Source organism: Esox lucius, chromosome 15 (genome assembly GCF_011004845.1).
Source record: "Esox lucius isolate fEsoLuc1 chromosome 15, fEsoLuc1.pri, whole genome shotgun sequence".
Taxonomy (NCBI): domain Eukaryota; kingdom Metazoa; phylum Chordata; class Actinopteri; order Esociformes; family Esocidae; genus Esox; species Esox lucius.
The window spans coordinates 6,530,462-6,546,170 of NC_047583.1; the positions used below are offsets into that span (position 1 = coordinate 6,530,462).

The window sequence follows — 15,709 nt, forward strand, 5'->3', positions numbered from 1 at the left end:
AATGTTAGAACAACATTTGAAAAATTATGTATTGATTTGATTGAAATAAAAAATGTGCCATGTTTGCTCATTTGTACATTTTGTTTTATAGTGCATTTAGAAAGCTTAATGTTTTACGGATGTATCTAATTAGGAAGTATGTGCGTTTAGAATATACTTCTATAACAGCCAAAAATCCTTAATATCACAGCAAGGTTTTTCAGCTATATTACTGGGACGAAAACTGAGGGGCGGTCGTTGGGATTTGATTGACCGTTCTGCCAGGCAATCCCCGTACCCAGCTGCCAGTTACTGTATCCATAAGGGCTAAAAATGGCGTAGAATTGCAGTGCGAGAGCAGAGGGGTTTCGAGGACTTTGCTCCAAGGGACCCCTTCGGCGACCTACAAACCCTGGAACAAAAGCAATTACTCCTCGACATTTGTGTCTTTGAACAATTTCCGTGAGTACCTTAATGGTGATCGTAGTATTTAAACGTAAGGGTTGTTCATGATTAGTTTTTGACGGGCACCCTTTGTTTACTTTACGTAGCTGCGATAGTCAGCCACAACTGCCTGTTTATGATTAATATCTCTAAAAAGCGTTATTAATTGCGATTGTGTTCCTGCCTTACTTTGTTCATGCCACGCACGGGATTCTAAATGTGTTTGCCATAAAAGCTAATTTGCTTGACATTTGTGTAAGGTCGTTTGTGCACTTCAATAGCTAGCTAGCTAATGTTGCACCAGCAATATTTTTATTGCCGTTTGGGTATTGTGTCCGGGCATCCATAGGCTGCTTCTAAATAAGACTATCCCTAACAGTGCGCGATCTGTGTGGTGAGCGTTCTGGCTCGTTGGGCCTCGCTACCCTCCTGGATGGAGACTATTGGTTTTGGACAAGGTGAGTTTACCCCTTGCTGCAGATATGAAAGTTGCAAGTTCTTCTTTTTATTGTTTACCAAATTGTCACTCATTTCAATAACAACATAATCAGTACACTGTTCTTACATTTGTGAACACCGTCCAGAAACAGGCGCACTGTGAATGTGTATCAGGTGTGAGGAAAGGTCGGGACCACAGCTTTCCATGCAACATCTGTCAATTGTCGAATTTCAACTGCAGAAACCAGAAGTGGATAATCGAGGTTGTTCTGAACAGTGATGGATCGAAACCTCAACCGTCCATACTCTTGCCTGGGGTCAGATCGGTTTATGTTCTTCGCCTGTTCCCCAGGGAGTTGGCAAGAGCGCAACATGCTGGCCCCAGGGCTACACTTTCCCCAAAAAGTGGACATTGGAGCCGTCCAGGAACTTGTTTGGATGTAAAAAAGACTGTCCACACCCTCTGTCCTCACCTAGCTGTCTCTAAGGCTCTATCATAGAGATAGAAAGCGGTCTCACCTCTAACTGAATCATTAGGCATCCGATGCAGTCTGGCATATTTGCTGGAAATCTCCTTTTATGTTTTCTGTGTTAAAGTAACTGCCCTGTGAAGGTCTCACTTTTAAAATATTGCTATTCCATTTATTGACACAGTTTCTGTGGACTTGTAATTGGATGGGGGGTGGGGACTATAAAAACCCAGCTTAAACTTTATTCAAGCATACTGTTTGGGAAAATGCCCAGGATAATTCCTACAAAGACCTCTTTCAAACATACAGTTGTGCTTAAAAGTTTGCATACCCTTGGAGAATTGGTAATATATGTACCAAAGAAAACATGAGTGAGCAGACAAAACACTTTTCTTATGGTATTCATATTCAGCTGTAGGTCATAACAGAATGGCACAATCATAAAACAAAACATGGCAACAAAGAAAAAAATGAGCTGACCCTGTTCAAAAGTCTGCATACCCTTAGTTTCCTAATATTGTGTATTGCCCCCATTAGCATCCATGACAGGCTGAAGTATTTTGTAATAGTTGTCTATGAGGCCCCAAATTCTTGTAGGTGGTATAGCTGCCCATTCGTCTTGGCAAAATGCCTCCAGGTCACGCAAAGTCTTTGATCATCTTGCATGAACCTCACGTTTGAGATCTCCCCAGAGTGGCTCTATGATATTAAGGTCAGGAGACTGTGATGGCCATTGCAGAACCTTCACCTTTTTCTGCTGTAACCACTGGAGGGTCAACTTGGCCTTGTGCTTAGACTTTCCAGCACGACAATTACCTTAAGTGCGTCCCATGCACAGCTTTCGTGCAGAAGAATGCAAATTGTCTGCCAGTATTTTCTGATAACATGCTGCATTCATCTTGCCATACATTTTCACAAGATTCCCTGTGCCTTTAGAGCTCACACACCCACAAAACATCTGTGAGCCACCACCATGCTTCACAGTGGGGATGGTATTCTGTTCACTGTAGACCTTGTTGACCCCTCTCCAAACATAGTGCTTATGGTTGTTACTATAAAGCTCTATTTTGGTCTCATCACTCCAAATTACAGTGTGCCAGAAGCTGTGAGGCATGTCAAGGTGTTGTTGGGCATATTGTAATCAGGCGTTTTTGTAGCATTGGCGCAGTAAAGGCTTCTTTCTGGCAACTTTACCATGCAGCAAATTTTTGTTCAAGTATCGTCATATCGTGCTCCTTGAAACAACTTCAACTTCAGGAGCCAAACAACTATGTGATAATAAATGGCTTCACATGATCACTATCTCTTTGCATGAGCATACATTTTCAAAATCAATGCTGAAATTTCACAATTTCTGCCAGGGTATACACATTTATGAGCACAACTGTATTACCCGCATTTTTCATGAAATAACACATTTTGTTATTACAGTTCATATTACAAAGACATTTTGAAATACTGGGCATTTTCTCTAGAGTAGTAGTCAAAGTCGGTATTATTAATTGGCTGATCCTCCTGATGACCTGGTTAGAGTTCTGATTGCATTGTCATTGTGAGGGATAAGCCAATGACTGGCTCTGTCTCTTAACACAGAATTGTCAAACTTGGTTTTACTTTTGATAATGATACCACAAGGAACCTACCAGATAAAAAAACAATGTAGTGGGGGGTGCTTACTTTAAGGTAATTAATTACTTAGAAACTCATGTAATTGGACACTCCTGTTCTACACCACGATGAATGTAATTGTAATGGATGCTAGATCAGTAAGGGATACTAGAACAAGACAATTTAACATAATGAAAAAATGCAGGTGTGGTTCCAAAAGTGGACTTGTTTGTTTTCCCTAAATCCCTTTTCTAAACTTGACAACCTCTACAACACATCGTAGACACTGCAAACTGTAGCAAAGACCTCTTTTAGCCCCGTTGCGTTCCAGACCGTATACCGATGCAGTGCAGGGTTTGTATGAGTAGTATTGATCTCTAACAAAATAGATGTGTAGATATAGACTACATCTGTTATTGCCCTTCTACCTCATAGATGTGTTTTTAACCATGACCGTTGTTGATGCTTTTCTATATGATATGAGCTAGCCTCACAAGACCATCCAGATCTTGTGAGGTTACGTTCTGTTTTGTATCAGTGAAATGAAAGAGTGTAGGGGTAACGTGGATGATCAAGCTGCATGATTACACTGGTGTAAAAACACACTACACTAACCCTGGCCATACAGATCTATTATACTGTAGATCAATGCTGTATGTTGCCATGGACCAAACCACATGGGAGTACAATACTGTATATTTGTAACACCCATTCCATCTTCATCATTTTCATATTCTTATCAGAGGGTGTGTATATGACCCAGGGAAGCAGATATGGGGAGAGATTTAGGTAGGGTTGGATAAATGTGTTTTGCCCCAGATATCATTATTTAATTAGATTCTGTTTCGTTTAGCAATATTTGTGGTCCTTTCCTAGTTTGGTTAACCAGTCTGTTTTGTGTTAACATTCTAGCCCTTGCTACTCATTGCCAAAACATACTGCTATGGGTGTAACGCGGTGAATGTTAGCTCCGAACGCTTCTGGATTCCAGGCTGATCCGGGATATGTGCAATATGGTATCCGATTGCCTGTCATGTTGATCTCAATATGTATGAACAAGTGACAAGTTGTTTGAAAACAACAAAATCACCAATGTCTTCCATTAAGAAATATTGTATAGTCTTCATATGCATTAATTAGCTTATTTAGAGGGACTGTCTGTCTGTGGTGCCAATATTAACTAGCCATGCATGAAAGGTAGCTAGTGATGCTTGCTTACTAATGAAGTAATTATAGAGATTGATTTAACTCTAGCTTTTCAGAGATAACCAGAGAAAATGATCTAGCATTAATATCTAGATCCTGGGTGGGCAAACTTTTTGTGGCACAAGCAGTTGGTGCTGTTTTTCAAATCCAACAAAAGGCTGCTTTCTGGACATGTATAGGTCCATATCAGAGTTCATACATCCTAGGTAGTTTTAGATGTTCAAGGGTGGCCTGGTTTTATTTATTTTTATGTAATTTTTTTTCATAAAATATTTTAGAGGAGAAAGGATTTAGTTAACTATTTTGATTTAGTTAAGACATTTCTACTTGGACCTCCTAATGGGTCGTAAGTCAGATCTGTTGAGTGGCTCTTTGTTTGCCCACCCTGTCCACCACTGTCAGTGATTCATGAAGTTAACACCAATCAGATGTGACTCATTGACATACAATGTGTTAATGGTTAACCAGAATGAGAATACTTTAATGCTAATTAGAACTTCATATTCTGGAATGCAATTTTAGCTGATTATATTTATTAAAAAAAACAAAACATAACATGTATTTGAGTAGAAACTTTAGAAGGAATGTAACAATCATGCATGATTTTAATGTATTTTCAGGGTATTTTATCTTTTTTAAATATTTGTTTTAGGATGAAAGTATCTATATAATCAACCTTTTGTGTGGAGAGAGTATTTTATACAGTACTCTGATACAATACAGCATGTTCCAACAAATACATTCAACTGGATCTCTAGTAGCACTCATCTTGAAATGCACAAAGGCTTTATTTTGGATTGACAGAACATGTCCGCTGTGGGGAAAGTCACTCACTGTGCCAGATGGTACTTGTGCACTAGTTTTGACCAGGGACTCAAAGTAGTACACCACATAAGGAATAACGTGCCATTTGTGACGCAGTATCAGATCCAGAGGCGTTGTGTTTGAACCACTTCTGTTCATGTTCTGTTAGGTGGCCTCTTTGAGTGCCTCGTTTTACATTTGTCCATATCGATCGAACTAGCGTTTATGTTTACATAGCTGTGTTTTTATGCATTCTTCCCAATAATTGAAAGCAATAGAGCTGCCTCAAGGGGAGACGGCTGAACCTAATGCTCTGAAGCATTTCTCAGTTCGTGACCATCCTCCTGTTTGGAATACTGTGTTCAGAGTGTTTAACATGACAATGGCTAGGGTATGTAGCAGTAGAATTTATTGATCATGTTTCAAATGTTTTAATTACAAATGTGTATCGATCATTTAAACTGTATAAACGCATGGAGAAAAGATTATGCATGATTAAATGACATGTATTGCATGCAATAATCCACTTAGTAATGTACTGATCAATAGAGCTATGACACTGAAATATTGTGCCTCTGTGGTATTACGGAGATGTTTAAAAACCGGTAGCTGGCTGACGTTGCGGTGACTACATTATGAGCACTTTTTCGCATGTTCTCATCAAATGGCGTTGATGTACAATGTCGATCATACTCTGACAGAATGAGTTTGGCCTGTTATTGCATTCCGTAGCCCGGTGACAACTAGCGGAGTTTTCCGGATTGATTTCAGGCTTGATTTAATTTGACAATTTAAACTGCATTGAAAATGTCACACCAAGACATAGACACACAGCTCAGAGTATCGCAGATGTAAAACACGAAGTCCGAGGCATGTTTGCATTGTGGTCCTCACGGAGGGCTAGGTCATCATGTCTGGGCAGTGTTGTGTTGATACTGAATGCCTGATGACTGTATAGAATTGGGTGACTGTGTGTTGTGGTTTAACTATGCACTCCAGAGGCGTGCTGGACTGACAGAGCCTCATGTCTGATTTTTGTATTCACTAGAGTTCTGCATCAGGAATTTAGCAATAAAAAGCATGGTGCCAACAACATACATGTTTGGACTGGTTTCTGGGTGGCTGCTACATTCATACACATCCTTTTGAAACACACGGTCCTGCGTTTGTTCTTAAGTGGGAACTCAGGACTTAATATTTCTTTGTCATCCATTTTAGAATTCTGAGACAAAAACTCTGGTATCATCCATGAATTGTCCAAGGCAAAATACAGACAACTCATATTTTTAAAAAGCTTTATGAGCTCTCACACACACCTTTATTTAGTCAAAAAAGCAGTGGCATGAAAAGCAGTGGCATGGCAGCACAGTAGCTCCCAGGCTGAAGGACCTTCAGGCAAACACAGAACAAATGAAATGAGAATAAAGTGCAGTTGATTGATGACTGTCCAGAACGAAACAGCTATAATCTAAACTTTTTTTTTTACAGTTTCAAAATGTTTACAGCGGTTTGCTCTGATGGGCGAGTCCATAGGATCATTTGACTACTGGAAAGTTGAGGTGGTCATATCATCCATGCAGCTGTCATCCATCACAGCTGACACATTGTCAAGATTACATTCCACTTCCTGGATGAGCTGTTTCAGCTGGAAAATAGAGGGTCATGGTGGGGTCAATTCAAATTAAGTAAATTTGGGGGCTAATTTGAGTTGAAGATCTACAACTATAACAAATGACGTTGTGCTACTTATTAGTTTTATTTTTCAACTACTTGTTTGCAATATGTTTTATTGCTGAATTAATTCACTTTAATTCATATTGCACCCAGTATTAACTGTCAGAGTAGGGGTGTGAACAGGCAATCATTCAATTCGTCTTACCTCACTTATACGTTCCCTAAGCGGTCTTTGAGTGTTGAAGTTGAGTGTAGAGGCTTTCACCATTTGGCCAATTTTGAAAATGTAGCTAAAAAGGTCAGGTGAAGACAAACATTGACAGTTATCCCTCACGACCGGAATCTGAGCGGTCGTATCTGTTAACGGCAGGCAAAGCTACAATGACCTCCACAGCACTGCCACGCAGGACACTTCAAGGGTGCCATATGAACGAAATCGCTAGCGCTCAACTAAAGAGTAGCTGTAGGCCATCTACATACCAGTACATGTTGTCCTTCTTGAGGAGAAAGAGGGAGCGGAGCGCGGCCAGGTGAGGCGGTGTTGAGTACAGTACTACGCCTATGAAGCGCCGACAGCCGGAGCAGTGCATAGCATTGTAAGAACTGGAATGCAAATGAAAGGTGATAACCGGACCTGGGAGATTTTCTGGACTGGATTCAGGCATGCACTTGCGGTATGATTAGCCGTAATAAAGCCTTGACGTTACCATGCAGCCATCGGGCCTTCTCGTCTGGACTCCAGTTCCTCATTGATGGTCACATCTTGGGTTACCTCTGACAACAGATTACATCAATCACTGTGTGTGGAGCATAACTCTGCCTACAACCTCAGACGGTTATAAACGTTATAGGTCTGAATTTTAGCACACATCGTCGGGGTTACTGCATGGAAAAACTGCCCGAAAAAAGTCGCTAGTAAATGTGTATTACATAGGTTGAAGTGGTTGCTTTGCAGTACAGAGGATGAAGTCCCTGTGACGGAGTATACGGTTGTTGGGCATGTAATGCGTTCACCACTAGTGCACGTCACAAACTCAGCGATTCTGAAAGGGCAATGCTCTACGGTGCACCTATTTTACTCAGATTTGAACCTAAATATTTAGCTGTGCGACCTGAATAAAGTCCTCTAGGTTTAATTGTTGTCGTTTTCCAATGCATCCCCTTAAGGGCCTAGGATGTAGTAGGCCAACTATATACTGTAGCCACAGGGTCACTAGTTCATGATCCTCTCAATACATATCCTCTCAATTGGTGGCAAAATTAGAATAACGCATGTGGGCAATTGATGAAATGGCCTTTGGAAAGGGTCGTCGGACAGAGGTGCCATTTTAATAATCGTTTTTCATCCCACTGTGTGCTATATGTATTATCCCTGTGTTAATACCTTCATATTTCCTACACCTTGTTTCTCTCTTTTAACGTTTCTATTTACTTAAATTAGCATTTTTGGGGGAAAGGGTCGAAACTTAAACCCAGATTGGTGGTCTGTGACTGTGGTCCTTTTACCGCTCGCTGTGGACACTACTGGGACAAAAGACCGGGCAAGACCAGGGTAAGGACTACTGTAAGCATACCTCTTCCAAGGGGTATGGACCTTTTTAGCAACTACTAGCTAGAGTGTTTGTCCCATGATAGAAGCGCTGTGGGCTCTAACCCTTAAGACTTCACCCGGCCTCGACAGTGCCAACAGAATTGTCTTTTCAGTTCGACACACTGTCAGCTAGGAAAATAACTAAGTAACTGTAAAATGACAAATAAACAGGTACACAATGACTAACTACTGAAGTTATCGTGAACAATCTACTTACTAAGACAAATGAGAGAGTTGACACATGGTGCCTCTCCACATAGTCCTCTGGAGTCAGCCCACACAGCGTTGCAATGTCCACAGTGGAAGGTCAAGGGATTGTCGACGATGGCTTGGTTCTCTGACTCACTTACCAGCTTTTGGTCATCGGTATCGCACGACTCAAATGACTCGAACATTTTCTCTTATTTCTTTTAAATATTACGTTGTTGAACTTCCGTGAGATCTGTAATTTAAATTGTTTTCTTCGGTTGGGATTTTGTCGTGGTTATTACCGCCATCTAGAGGATACTTTTTCTAGGTGCCTATTTAAATTAAATTTGATTGGTTGCGAGGTACCTCCACCAACCAATCAAATGGCTTATACTCCAGATTTTTGAACCTATGCATTTTAACCGTCCGGCGCGACAAATACATCACTTGTAGTCACTTATTCAAATTTACGGTAGTAGCTTGTGAAACGTGTTCCGGTAACAATCAAATTTGATTTAAGTAAAAAAAAAAAAAGAAATAAGATATGGATTTAGATTCCATGAAGTATGCCGAATTACGCAGTATTGCGAAGGATGTTGGGATCAAAGCCTCAAAACTGAAGGTTGGTTGTAAAATGAAAACGCATGTTGTTTTTTGTTTGTGTTCGTAGTTCGGTACATTAGCAGTTAGCTACGTCAATTAGCTAGCTTACTATATTGTTGGTTTGTTATGCAACAATTTACCAAGCTGACTGTTTTTTTGTGTCCGTTACCCAGGCTGATAAGCTTCTTAATGTCCTCAAGCAGCACTTTCAGCTTCAACAACTGCAGCGAGATGTGCCAGCAGTGGACGTACGTTTTTGTGGAGTCTCTCGTCCACTTTTCTGTTCAAATGATCACACTTTCAATGTACATCATCTTTTGCTAGGTTTTGATTTCTCCTCAGCTTGCTTTGTTATTGTATGTTTTTAGCTAGGTCTGTTTTGCATTGTACGTTTGTAGCTATTTGAAACACCTCTGATGGTTGTGTATTTTTAGCAGGGAGATGAGGCTGGCATTGCTGCACAGGATGAAAATTCAACACAGGATAAACTTTCACCAAAACCTCCAGTTCAGGAGTTTGTGACCAAACGCCGTGGTAAAGGGCGAACAAAGAAGAGAAAGGTGCTTGAAGATGAGGAACCAGAATGCGAGCTGGCCAACGCACCACTTACATCAGTGGAGGTATATTTTACAAACAATCTTTGATCTTACCTAAACATCACGCACTCTATGACAATGAAAAGGACCAATGCATTGGTCACATTCTGGCTACTTCAGACCTAGCTACTACAAGTAGTCACCATTATGTGATGGAGTCACTGCTTGGCAAATGCTGTTATGGAGTTTTCCTGGTCTTGGCGACTTATTACTTAAACACGACCAAGACGTGTTTCATGTACTGGTTTATTTGTAATAATGTCAAACAAGCATGTGCTTGCATGGCATTTGCAGGGAAATGAAAAACTAAATGAGTGCTGTTTTAGGTTATAGAGGAGGTGGCTGAAACCACTGTTGGCCAACAAGGTGTCAAGAGAAGGAGATCTTCTGCTACTAATGATTCTGGTGTGGGCGGGTTGGCTGCTACTGTCCCTGAAGACCAGTCACAGGAGCCCAGCGCAGAGAGACAACCTGGACACAAAGATGTGCCGGCGGTGACGTTTGAGAAAGGTTCGTCAGACTAGGATCACTTGTTGACTCTTTGTAGCTTCAGATAAATGAAATCGAGGACTACCTAAACCTTGACCTTTGATTTAATACTCTTAATTATTTGAACAGGAGAAGAGCAAAAGCTGGTGAAGCCAGTAGGAAAAATCCCTCGTCACGAAGGGCTTCTGAAGAGGAATATGCTGAAACCTACTACGCCGAGTTAGTAACGATTTTTTGTGCAAATGCTAAGAACATTTCAAAGTCTGAAAATATATTAATCTGCACTTTCTATTTTAGACTTCAAAAAACTCCATGAGGCACATTTTAAAAGGATGGAGTCCATCGACTCTTACATGGAAAGGAAGACCAAACAAATTGATTTGTTCAGAAATTCAGTGAAAGAGTTGAAGGTTAGTCTATATCGTGTATAATGAAGGTCTGGATGTTTATTCAGAACTGCTTATTTTGTCATTTATACTGAACTGTCTGTATTCTACAGGTTCTTTCAGATAAGACCCTTTTGAAACCAACTGAAGAAAAAGCTGTAGCAGTAAGTTGCGCTTTGAGTTTTTTGTTTTCAGTTGTTAATAAAAAATGTATTGTTACTTTTAAAAATAAAATCAGATGACTGTTTGAAAAGGGATGACCACAACCTCAAACCTTTGATCATTGTCATGACTCTTTGTTTTGCAGAGCTCATCCTCAAGCCATGCCTCCCTGTTCAGTCCAGCATTCCAAAAGCTTGCCACCACGGACAAACGCAGACTTACCCAGCTCTCTGCCGGTAAACCAGCTACAGACAAACGCAGACAGACCCAAGCCTCTGCCAGTAAGTCCGCCCAGAAGGACACTGTTGTCCCATTCAGACCCACCATCCTGTCCACTCGCAGGATCAATGTTCGGTGAGACATTCAAACAACATTCCTGACTTCTGAGATTTTAATTGCCATTGTTTTTGCAAGGAAAGTTCACGTATCAGAACATGCAGAATGTCCCAGGTTGACAACTGATTAGTTGAAGGGGCTCATTTACTATCGATAGGATGTCCCAAGTTTTCTAATTCTAGTTTCAGTTGTTGTTTCACACGTTAAGGGGGGACAGTATCCATCTTACTGTTGGTTTGTGTGCAGGTTCTCTCAGGCAACTAAGGATAATGAGCACAAGAGGTCCATGGTAAAGACGCCATTACGCCGGTCACAGCCAGTGGACCTCATCACCCCAGGGAGAGAGACTAGAGTGGGAGGGAACCCCGAGGTCAACAAGACATCTGTCCTCTCCAGCACAAAGACACCCGGTAACTGCATGCTGCTTCATCTCGGTCATGCTGAATGTATTTTTTTTGTAGTTGTTTCTATGCACTACTATAGTGAATGGACCCATTACTTTCTCTTTATTTTTTTCCCCAGCCTTTGTGTTTAATGCAAACTGTAGTGTGCTTTCCAACACTCCTGGAACCAACAAGAAGGCCAACTTTGACTTGAAGGCCAGCCTCTCGAAGCCTCTCTCCTATAAGCCTCATAAGGGTAACCATTCAGAATAAATCTGGCTGTCCACAGGAGGATACATGTTACTTCTTGTAGTTCATTGTGAAAGCTGTTTGTCTGCCTGTATAGGGAAACTGAAGCCATTCGGTGTGACCAAAGAAAACGCATCTGACCAGTCTGTGGCAGGCCAGTCTCAGGCAGTCACTTCCCATCAGAACTACAAGCAGCACCAGGTTCAGACCAGGTGAGGCGTGGGAACAAACAGATTGAATTCTGGGCTGTTTGTTAACCTTTCGGTACTTATGTTGTCCTCATGTCGAGAACTGGTGTGAGAAATCATGCAAAGACCTAATTGAGAGGTTATTATTTTAATTTTATTTTTGTCTTTTCTGTCAGCATGGCTGTCCTCTAGTGGTCATTTCTACTTTGTTTTAATTTCAGGGAGGAAAGAAGGACAAAACAAACTCAAGACCGTAAGCAGAAGAAAGAGAAGATACTTGGAGCAAGACGAGGTCTTGTCATGAACTGATGATTCTTGACTTTGATACTGTTAATTTTAAACCCTGTCATTTCAGACCTGCTTATTCCTGTCTCCTTTTGACAAAATAGTTGTGCTTTACCTGTCCCTTTTCTCTTCATTGTTCTTTTCAGTACATTCAGTTTGAACATGTTTTGATTTTTAGATATCACTTTTAATAACATATAGTAGACACATTTACATGTTGTTCCTTACCTATGTGAGTCATGGTTTTGTACAGTGATCATTTTAATTCATTAGGGGTTGTTTGTGTATAAAATTTATTTTCCTTACCAAGAAAAGCCAATGTAAATACAGGTAGTAAAGGCCTTTTCTAAAACACTGGAGCTCTTCATTGGGGGTGTTTGTTGCCATCTAAACTTCAGGGTTCCTCTTGTATGCTTCATAGGCAAATTGCTCTGTGTGGGCCCGGTCGTTACACACCGCTACGAAATCAATCTCCAGCTGAAATGGCCCGTCGGCCTTATCACCCAACGTGAATCCAACAGTGTTGATCTAAATCCCAAGACAAGGCATTACAACTTAGTAAAAGTAGTTTCACATTTAACCAGTCTGGCAATTCACTTAAAGTAACGGGCTGGTGTTTCTATAAAATAAGTAAAATGGTTATTTAAATGTTTGTTTTTACATTACTTTTGGAGAATCCTTCATACATGCGACTGTAGATGTGATGCAAGAACGTAAGTGTTGATTTAGAATTAGAATCTCTGGCCACTCAATCAATACAACTAACTGTTGATTTTGCTGAGCTTTTGGGCATCTGATGCGATGGGTCAGATGACTGAGAGCTTAGCAAAATGTAAATCCTGAGTGCAGTTTGTTTTTAATTCAAGACATTTGTCTTGGTAATAATACAGTATATGTACTGCCAAAAGGATGATGTTTTTCACAGTAACCGTACCCCTGTACTTGATAAGGATGTTAAAGTCCCCAAAACTCCAGTTGGCACCTATTTAGCTTTATGAATGCTTTGTTGTATATTTATAATTCAACTGCTTTGTCATTAGTTCAAAATGTTGTTTGGCAGGTCAAACAGAAAATGCTGTGAGTTTGACGGAAATAAATGCTCACTGACAATATCTGGATGAAAGCTTTAACCCAGTTATCACACACAAAGTAAGTTTCTGGCGCGGTAATAGTGAAATCTGGCGCGGTTGCATTGCTTTATATGAGGAAAGATTGTTTCCATACCCCAGTACAGCCTGTTAATTCGGTTGGAAATCTAACTTTTCTATTATCTATTATGCTCTTAAACAATTTAATGCAGGTAGATTTCAGATTGACAATCTAATATCTCTTTGGAGACCAGGAGGCTAAAAGGCCTTGTGTGGATGGGACTGGGATAAAGAAGAAAGAAACATTGAGACATAAATGACAATGGCAAATCATGATAAGTCTGAATTCAGAAATACATTAAATAGCAGTGCACCTTGTCCAACCAGAGAGGATGTTGATCATCTTGTATCCTACCACGACTGGAAAGGAAAAACTTGGAGAAAGGAATCTGTAAAGGAGTAACCACATATTAGTCTTGTACTTAATATGGTGCCCGATCTGGTTATCCCATCATGCCCGCAACAAACACATATTACCCTGGCTAATATATATTGTTTGGGACTCCAATGAAAAGAAACCACCAGGTCTTGATTAAATGTCCAGTTTATACCAAACTTGGATATTACCCAAAAAAATAATAATTGCAGTAATAACGGATTCCACACAACAATATTACTGGTCACGTGTGAAAAGTGCTAATGCTGCTCTTTCACTCAGCTGCCCCACACCATCTACAAACACAAATTCCTAAATTCTGTCTTGCTTCCTACAGCTCACTCAGAAGAAGCCTGCCTGATAGTAAGCAACAGGTCAAAGTCAAACGAATGTGGTACAATTTTGAAGTAGCCCAAATACCAGCCACACACCACAAATACATTTTAATCTGCAAGGCAGCTTTCAAACCAGCCCAATTCTGTGGGAAATCAGTTGGCATGGCACCCAAACTGAAAAACCCACGTGGAAGATTATGCTGTGCTGTACCTTAACGTCCTGCCAGTAAGGTCCACCCCGCGTGTAAAGGAAGTAGCTGTACATATCATCCTTCTGGTGGGAGAAGTAGGTCTCAGCCCCCACATTGATCATCCACGGACGCCCGTCGCCACGGATGCGGAGGTGCAAGGTGTTGAAGCTCGTCCAGTCATGATGCTTCTTACTATCGAACGAACCCTGGACAAAAAGGTTTTCATGAACATTATGCTCCGGGATTGACTGTCTTATGTAGCAGTCGTTCTTCAAAATTCAGGCTTCCAAGGTTAGGGTTAATATCCTTGTAAAGGGAGAGAGGAAAACCAAAGGTGTCTAACTAATAGCATGGAACTCATGGAAGAACAAGCACATTGTATGGCAGCTGTCCAGACTTACTGGGGAGGGAAGGCTAGCCTCTGTGCCAGTCTGTATAATTCACAATTCCTCATTCAGCATAACCTCAGAGGCATCCAGGCAGTTACTAACCTTGGGTGGTTTGGATCGCATTGTGCAGTAACCACTATAGCGTGTTTCCCCATCCCTGGGGGGGACTGAGCAGAGGGTTCCATACAGCAGACAAGTAGTATTGTTCCTGCCTAGCTTCAGATATGCCTCACTCCTTCCACCGATCTCACAGTCTGAAGACACTGTCCACTGGTCCAGGCTCTCTGGCCCTCTAAACTCCCAGATCACCCGGGTCTGCTCCAGCATATGTTCAACCAGCGGCTTCCCCTCCGGTCCTATCCAACGGCTCAGAAACTCCTCCTTGAGCAGTGTAAAATGCTTCTGCATCCCCTGCACTCCTTTGTGGAAGTCAAACCTTTTCCATATGGGGGTGTTGTATCGCGGTTGGCCTGGTCGCCTGTACTCTCCCCCAGATATGTCCCTCCATCCAGCGGACAGGTGAGGGACGAAGGGCGTCTGTTTGTAGCAGGAGCCCAGTAACCTCACTGCTGGGGTGAAAGATGTGGCTCTTGGCAAGGCCATTGTAGACAGTCCTGGTCTCCTCTCGTCTGACTGTTTGGCATAAGCAGAAAGAGTCAAGTAATGATTGCCAAGACGAACAAATAAAACGTGCAAGCCAGGGTGCTGAAATAATTACAGTCACATTAAACGTGACCACATTAACATCGTGAAACACTACAAGCTAGGTCTGGTTAGTAGTCACGACAAAAGCCTCCGTTTTTTCTGACTATACTAAGGAGTAAACTCCATCTACTTACCCAACGACTAGCTGATCCAAAGTGATGGCTTCCCCTTGCCAGCTAAATCTGCCGGTTGGTTCTGAGGCATTCAAATATTCAGAACGGACCTATGTTGCTACAAAGCATTGGCATAAAGAGGATTGTATTCATCACTGACACTGTAAAATACATGAAATAGTATTTGTTTGATCTAACTAACACATATCTCATTCATAATCATGACTAAAGAAAGTAAATCTCGCAAACACGTCCAATGAAGAGTCCAAGGTTGTGGTCCGTCCAGATTGAAGCCCTCCCTAAAATCACGCCTGGACCATATGGTTCCACTAGTTTTTCGGACCGCATGATTTCGAGGCGCATGCTCAGTGG

General features: G+C 41.3%; 3 protein-coding genes and 1 long non-coding RNA gene across 6 annotated transcripts; 2 read left to right on the forward strand and 2 right to left on the reverse strand.

The window, feature by feature from the left end:
- The first annotated feature begins 293 nt into the window (after positions 1–293).
- LOC105015925 lies at positions 294–1,961 on the forward strand. Its single transcript, XR_828412.3, has 3 exons — positions 294–441; positions 803–881; positions 1,008–1,961. It is a non-coding gene; the product is annotated as an uncharacterized LOC105015925 (long non-coding RNA).
- Positions 1,962–6,230: 4,269 nt separating this feature from the next.
- oip5 (opa interacting protein 5) lies at positions 6,231–8,679 on the reverse strand. The gene is made up of 5 exons (XM_010879412.5): positions 8,432–8,679; positions 7,331–7,397; positions 7,104–7,226; positions 6,829–6,913; positions 6,231–6,594 (listed from the first exon to the last, which is right to left on the reverse strand). Exons 1-5 carry the CDS (start codon positions 8,607–8,609, stop codon positions 6,493–6,495), a joined length of 555 nt encoding a protein of 184 aa, XP_010877714.2. The 5' UTR covers positions 8,610–8,679; the 3' UTR covers positions 6,231–6,492.
- Positions 8,670–12,435, forward strand: nusap1 (nucleolar and spindle associated protein 1). 2 transcript variants are annotated; one of them, XM_010879414.5, is made up of 12 exons: positions 8,670–9,025; positions 9,180–9,254; positions 9,441–9,626; positions 9,929–10,112; positions 10,221–10,310; positions 10,389–10,501; positions 10,591–10,641; positions 10,785–10,993; positions 11,222–11,385; positions 11,498–11,614; positions 11,705–11,819; positions 12,017–12,435. In XM_010879414.5, the coding sequence occupies exons 1-12, from the start codon at positions 8,948–8,950 to the stop codon at positions 12,102–12,104; spliced, it is 1,470 nt and encodes a 489-aa protein (XP_010877716.2). In that variant the 5' UTR covers positions 8,670–8,947; the 3' UTR covers positions 12,105–12,435. The 2 variants fall into 2 exon arrangements, with proteins under 2 accessions (XP_010877716.2, XP_010877717.2); XM_010879415.5 differs by having other exon boundaries at positions 9,444–9,626.
- Positions 9,998–15,622, reverse strand: ndufaf1 (NADH:ubiquinone oxidoreductase complex assembly factor 1). Of its 2 annotated transcripts, XR_002197918.3 has the most exons (6): positions 15,359–15,622; positions 14,622–15,152; positions 14,151–14,336; positions 13,543–13,617; positions 12,387–12,608; positions 9,998–10,073 (listed from the first exon to the last, which is right to left on the reverse strand). XR_002197918.3 is itself a non-coding variant. In XM_020054192.3 (5 exons), exons 2-5 carry the CDS (start codon positions 15,120–15,122, stop codon positions 12,468–12,470), a joined length of 903 nt encoding a protein of 300 aa, XP_019909751.1. In that variant the 5' UTR covers positions 15,123–15,152; positions 15,359–15,622; the 3' UTR covers positions 12,357–12,467. The 2 variants fall into 2 exon arrangements, 1 of the variants encoding a protein (XP_019909751.1); XM_020054192.3 differs by lacking the exon at positions 9,998–10,073 and having other exon boundaries at positions 12,357–12,608.
- Between the last annotated feature and the right edge of the window lie 87 nt (positions 15,623–15,709).

Excerpts from the sequence above, each read along its gene's own strand:
- oip5 (XM_010879412.5), bottom strand. The coding sequence starts at position 8,609 with ATGTTCGAGTCATTTGAGTCGTGCGATACCGATGACCAAAAGCTGGTA. Across the intron at positions 7,227-7,330 it reads GAAGGCCCGATGGCTGCATG|TTCTTACAATGCTATGCACT; the intron begins GTAACGTCAAGG and ends TTTGCATTCCAG. Across the intron at positions 6,914-7,103 it reads AAGAAGGACAACATGTACTG|CTACATTTTCAAAATTGGCC; the intron begins GTATGTAGATGG and ends TGACCTTTTTAG.
- nusap1 (XM_010879414.5), top strand. The coding sequence starts at position 8,948 with ATGGATTTAGATTCCATGAAGTATGCCGAATTACGCAGTATTGCGAAG. Across the intron at positions 9,026-9,179 it reads TCAAAGCCTCAAAACTGAAG|GCTGATAAGCTTCTTAATGT; the intron begins GTTGGTTGTAAA and ends TCCGTTACCCAG. Across the intron at positions 9,627-9,928 it reads CACCACTTACATCAGTGGAG|GTTATAGAGGAGGTGGCTGA; the intron begins GTATATTTTACA and ends GTGCTGTTTTAG.
- ndufaf1 (XM_020054192.3), bottom strand. The coding sequence starts at position 15,122 with ATGGCCTTGCCAAGAGCCACATCTTTCACCCCAGCAGTGAGGTTACTG. Across the intron at positions 14,337-14,621 it reads TGCGATCCAAACCACCCAAG|GGTTCGTTCGATAGTAAGAA; the intron begins GTTAGTAACTGC and ends CTTTTTGTCCAG. Across the intron at positions 12,609-13,542 it reads ATCCTCTCTGGTTGGACAAG|ATCAACACTGTTGGATTCAC; the intron begins GTGCACTGCTAT and ends CTTGGGATTTAG.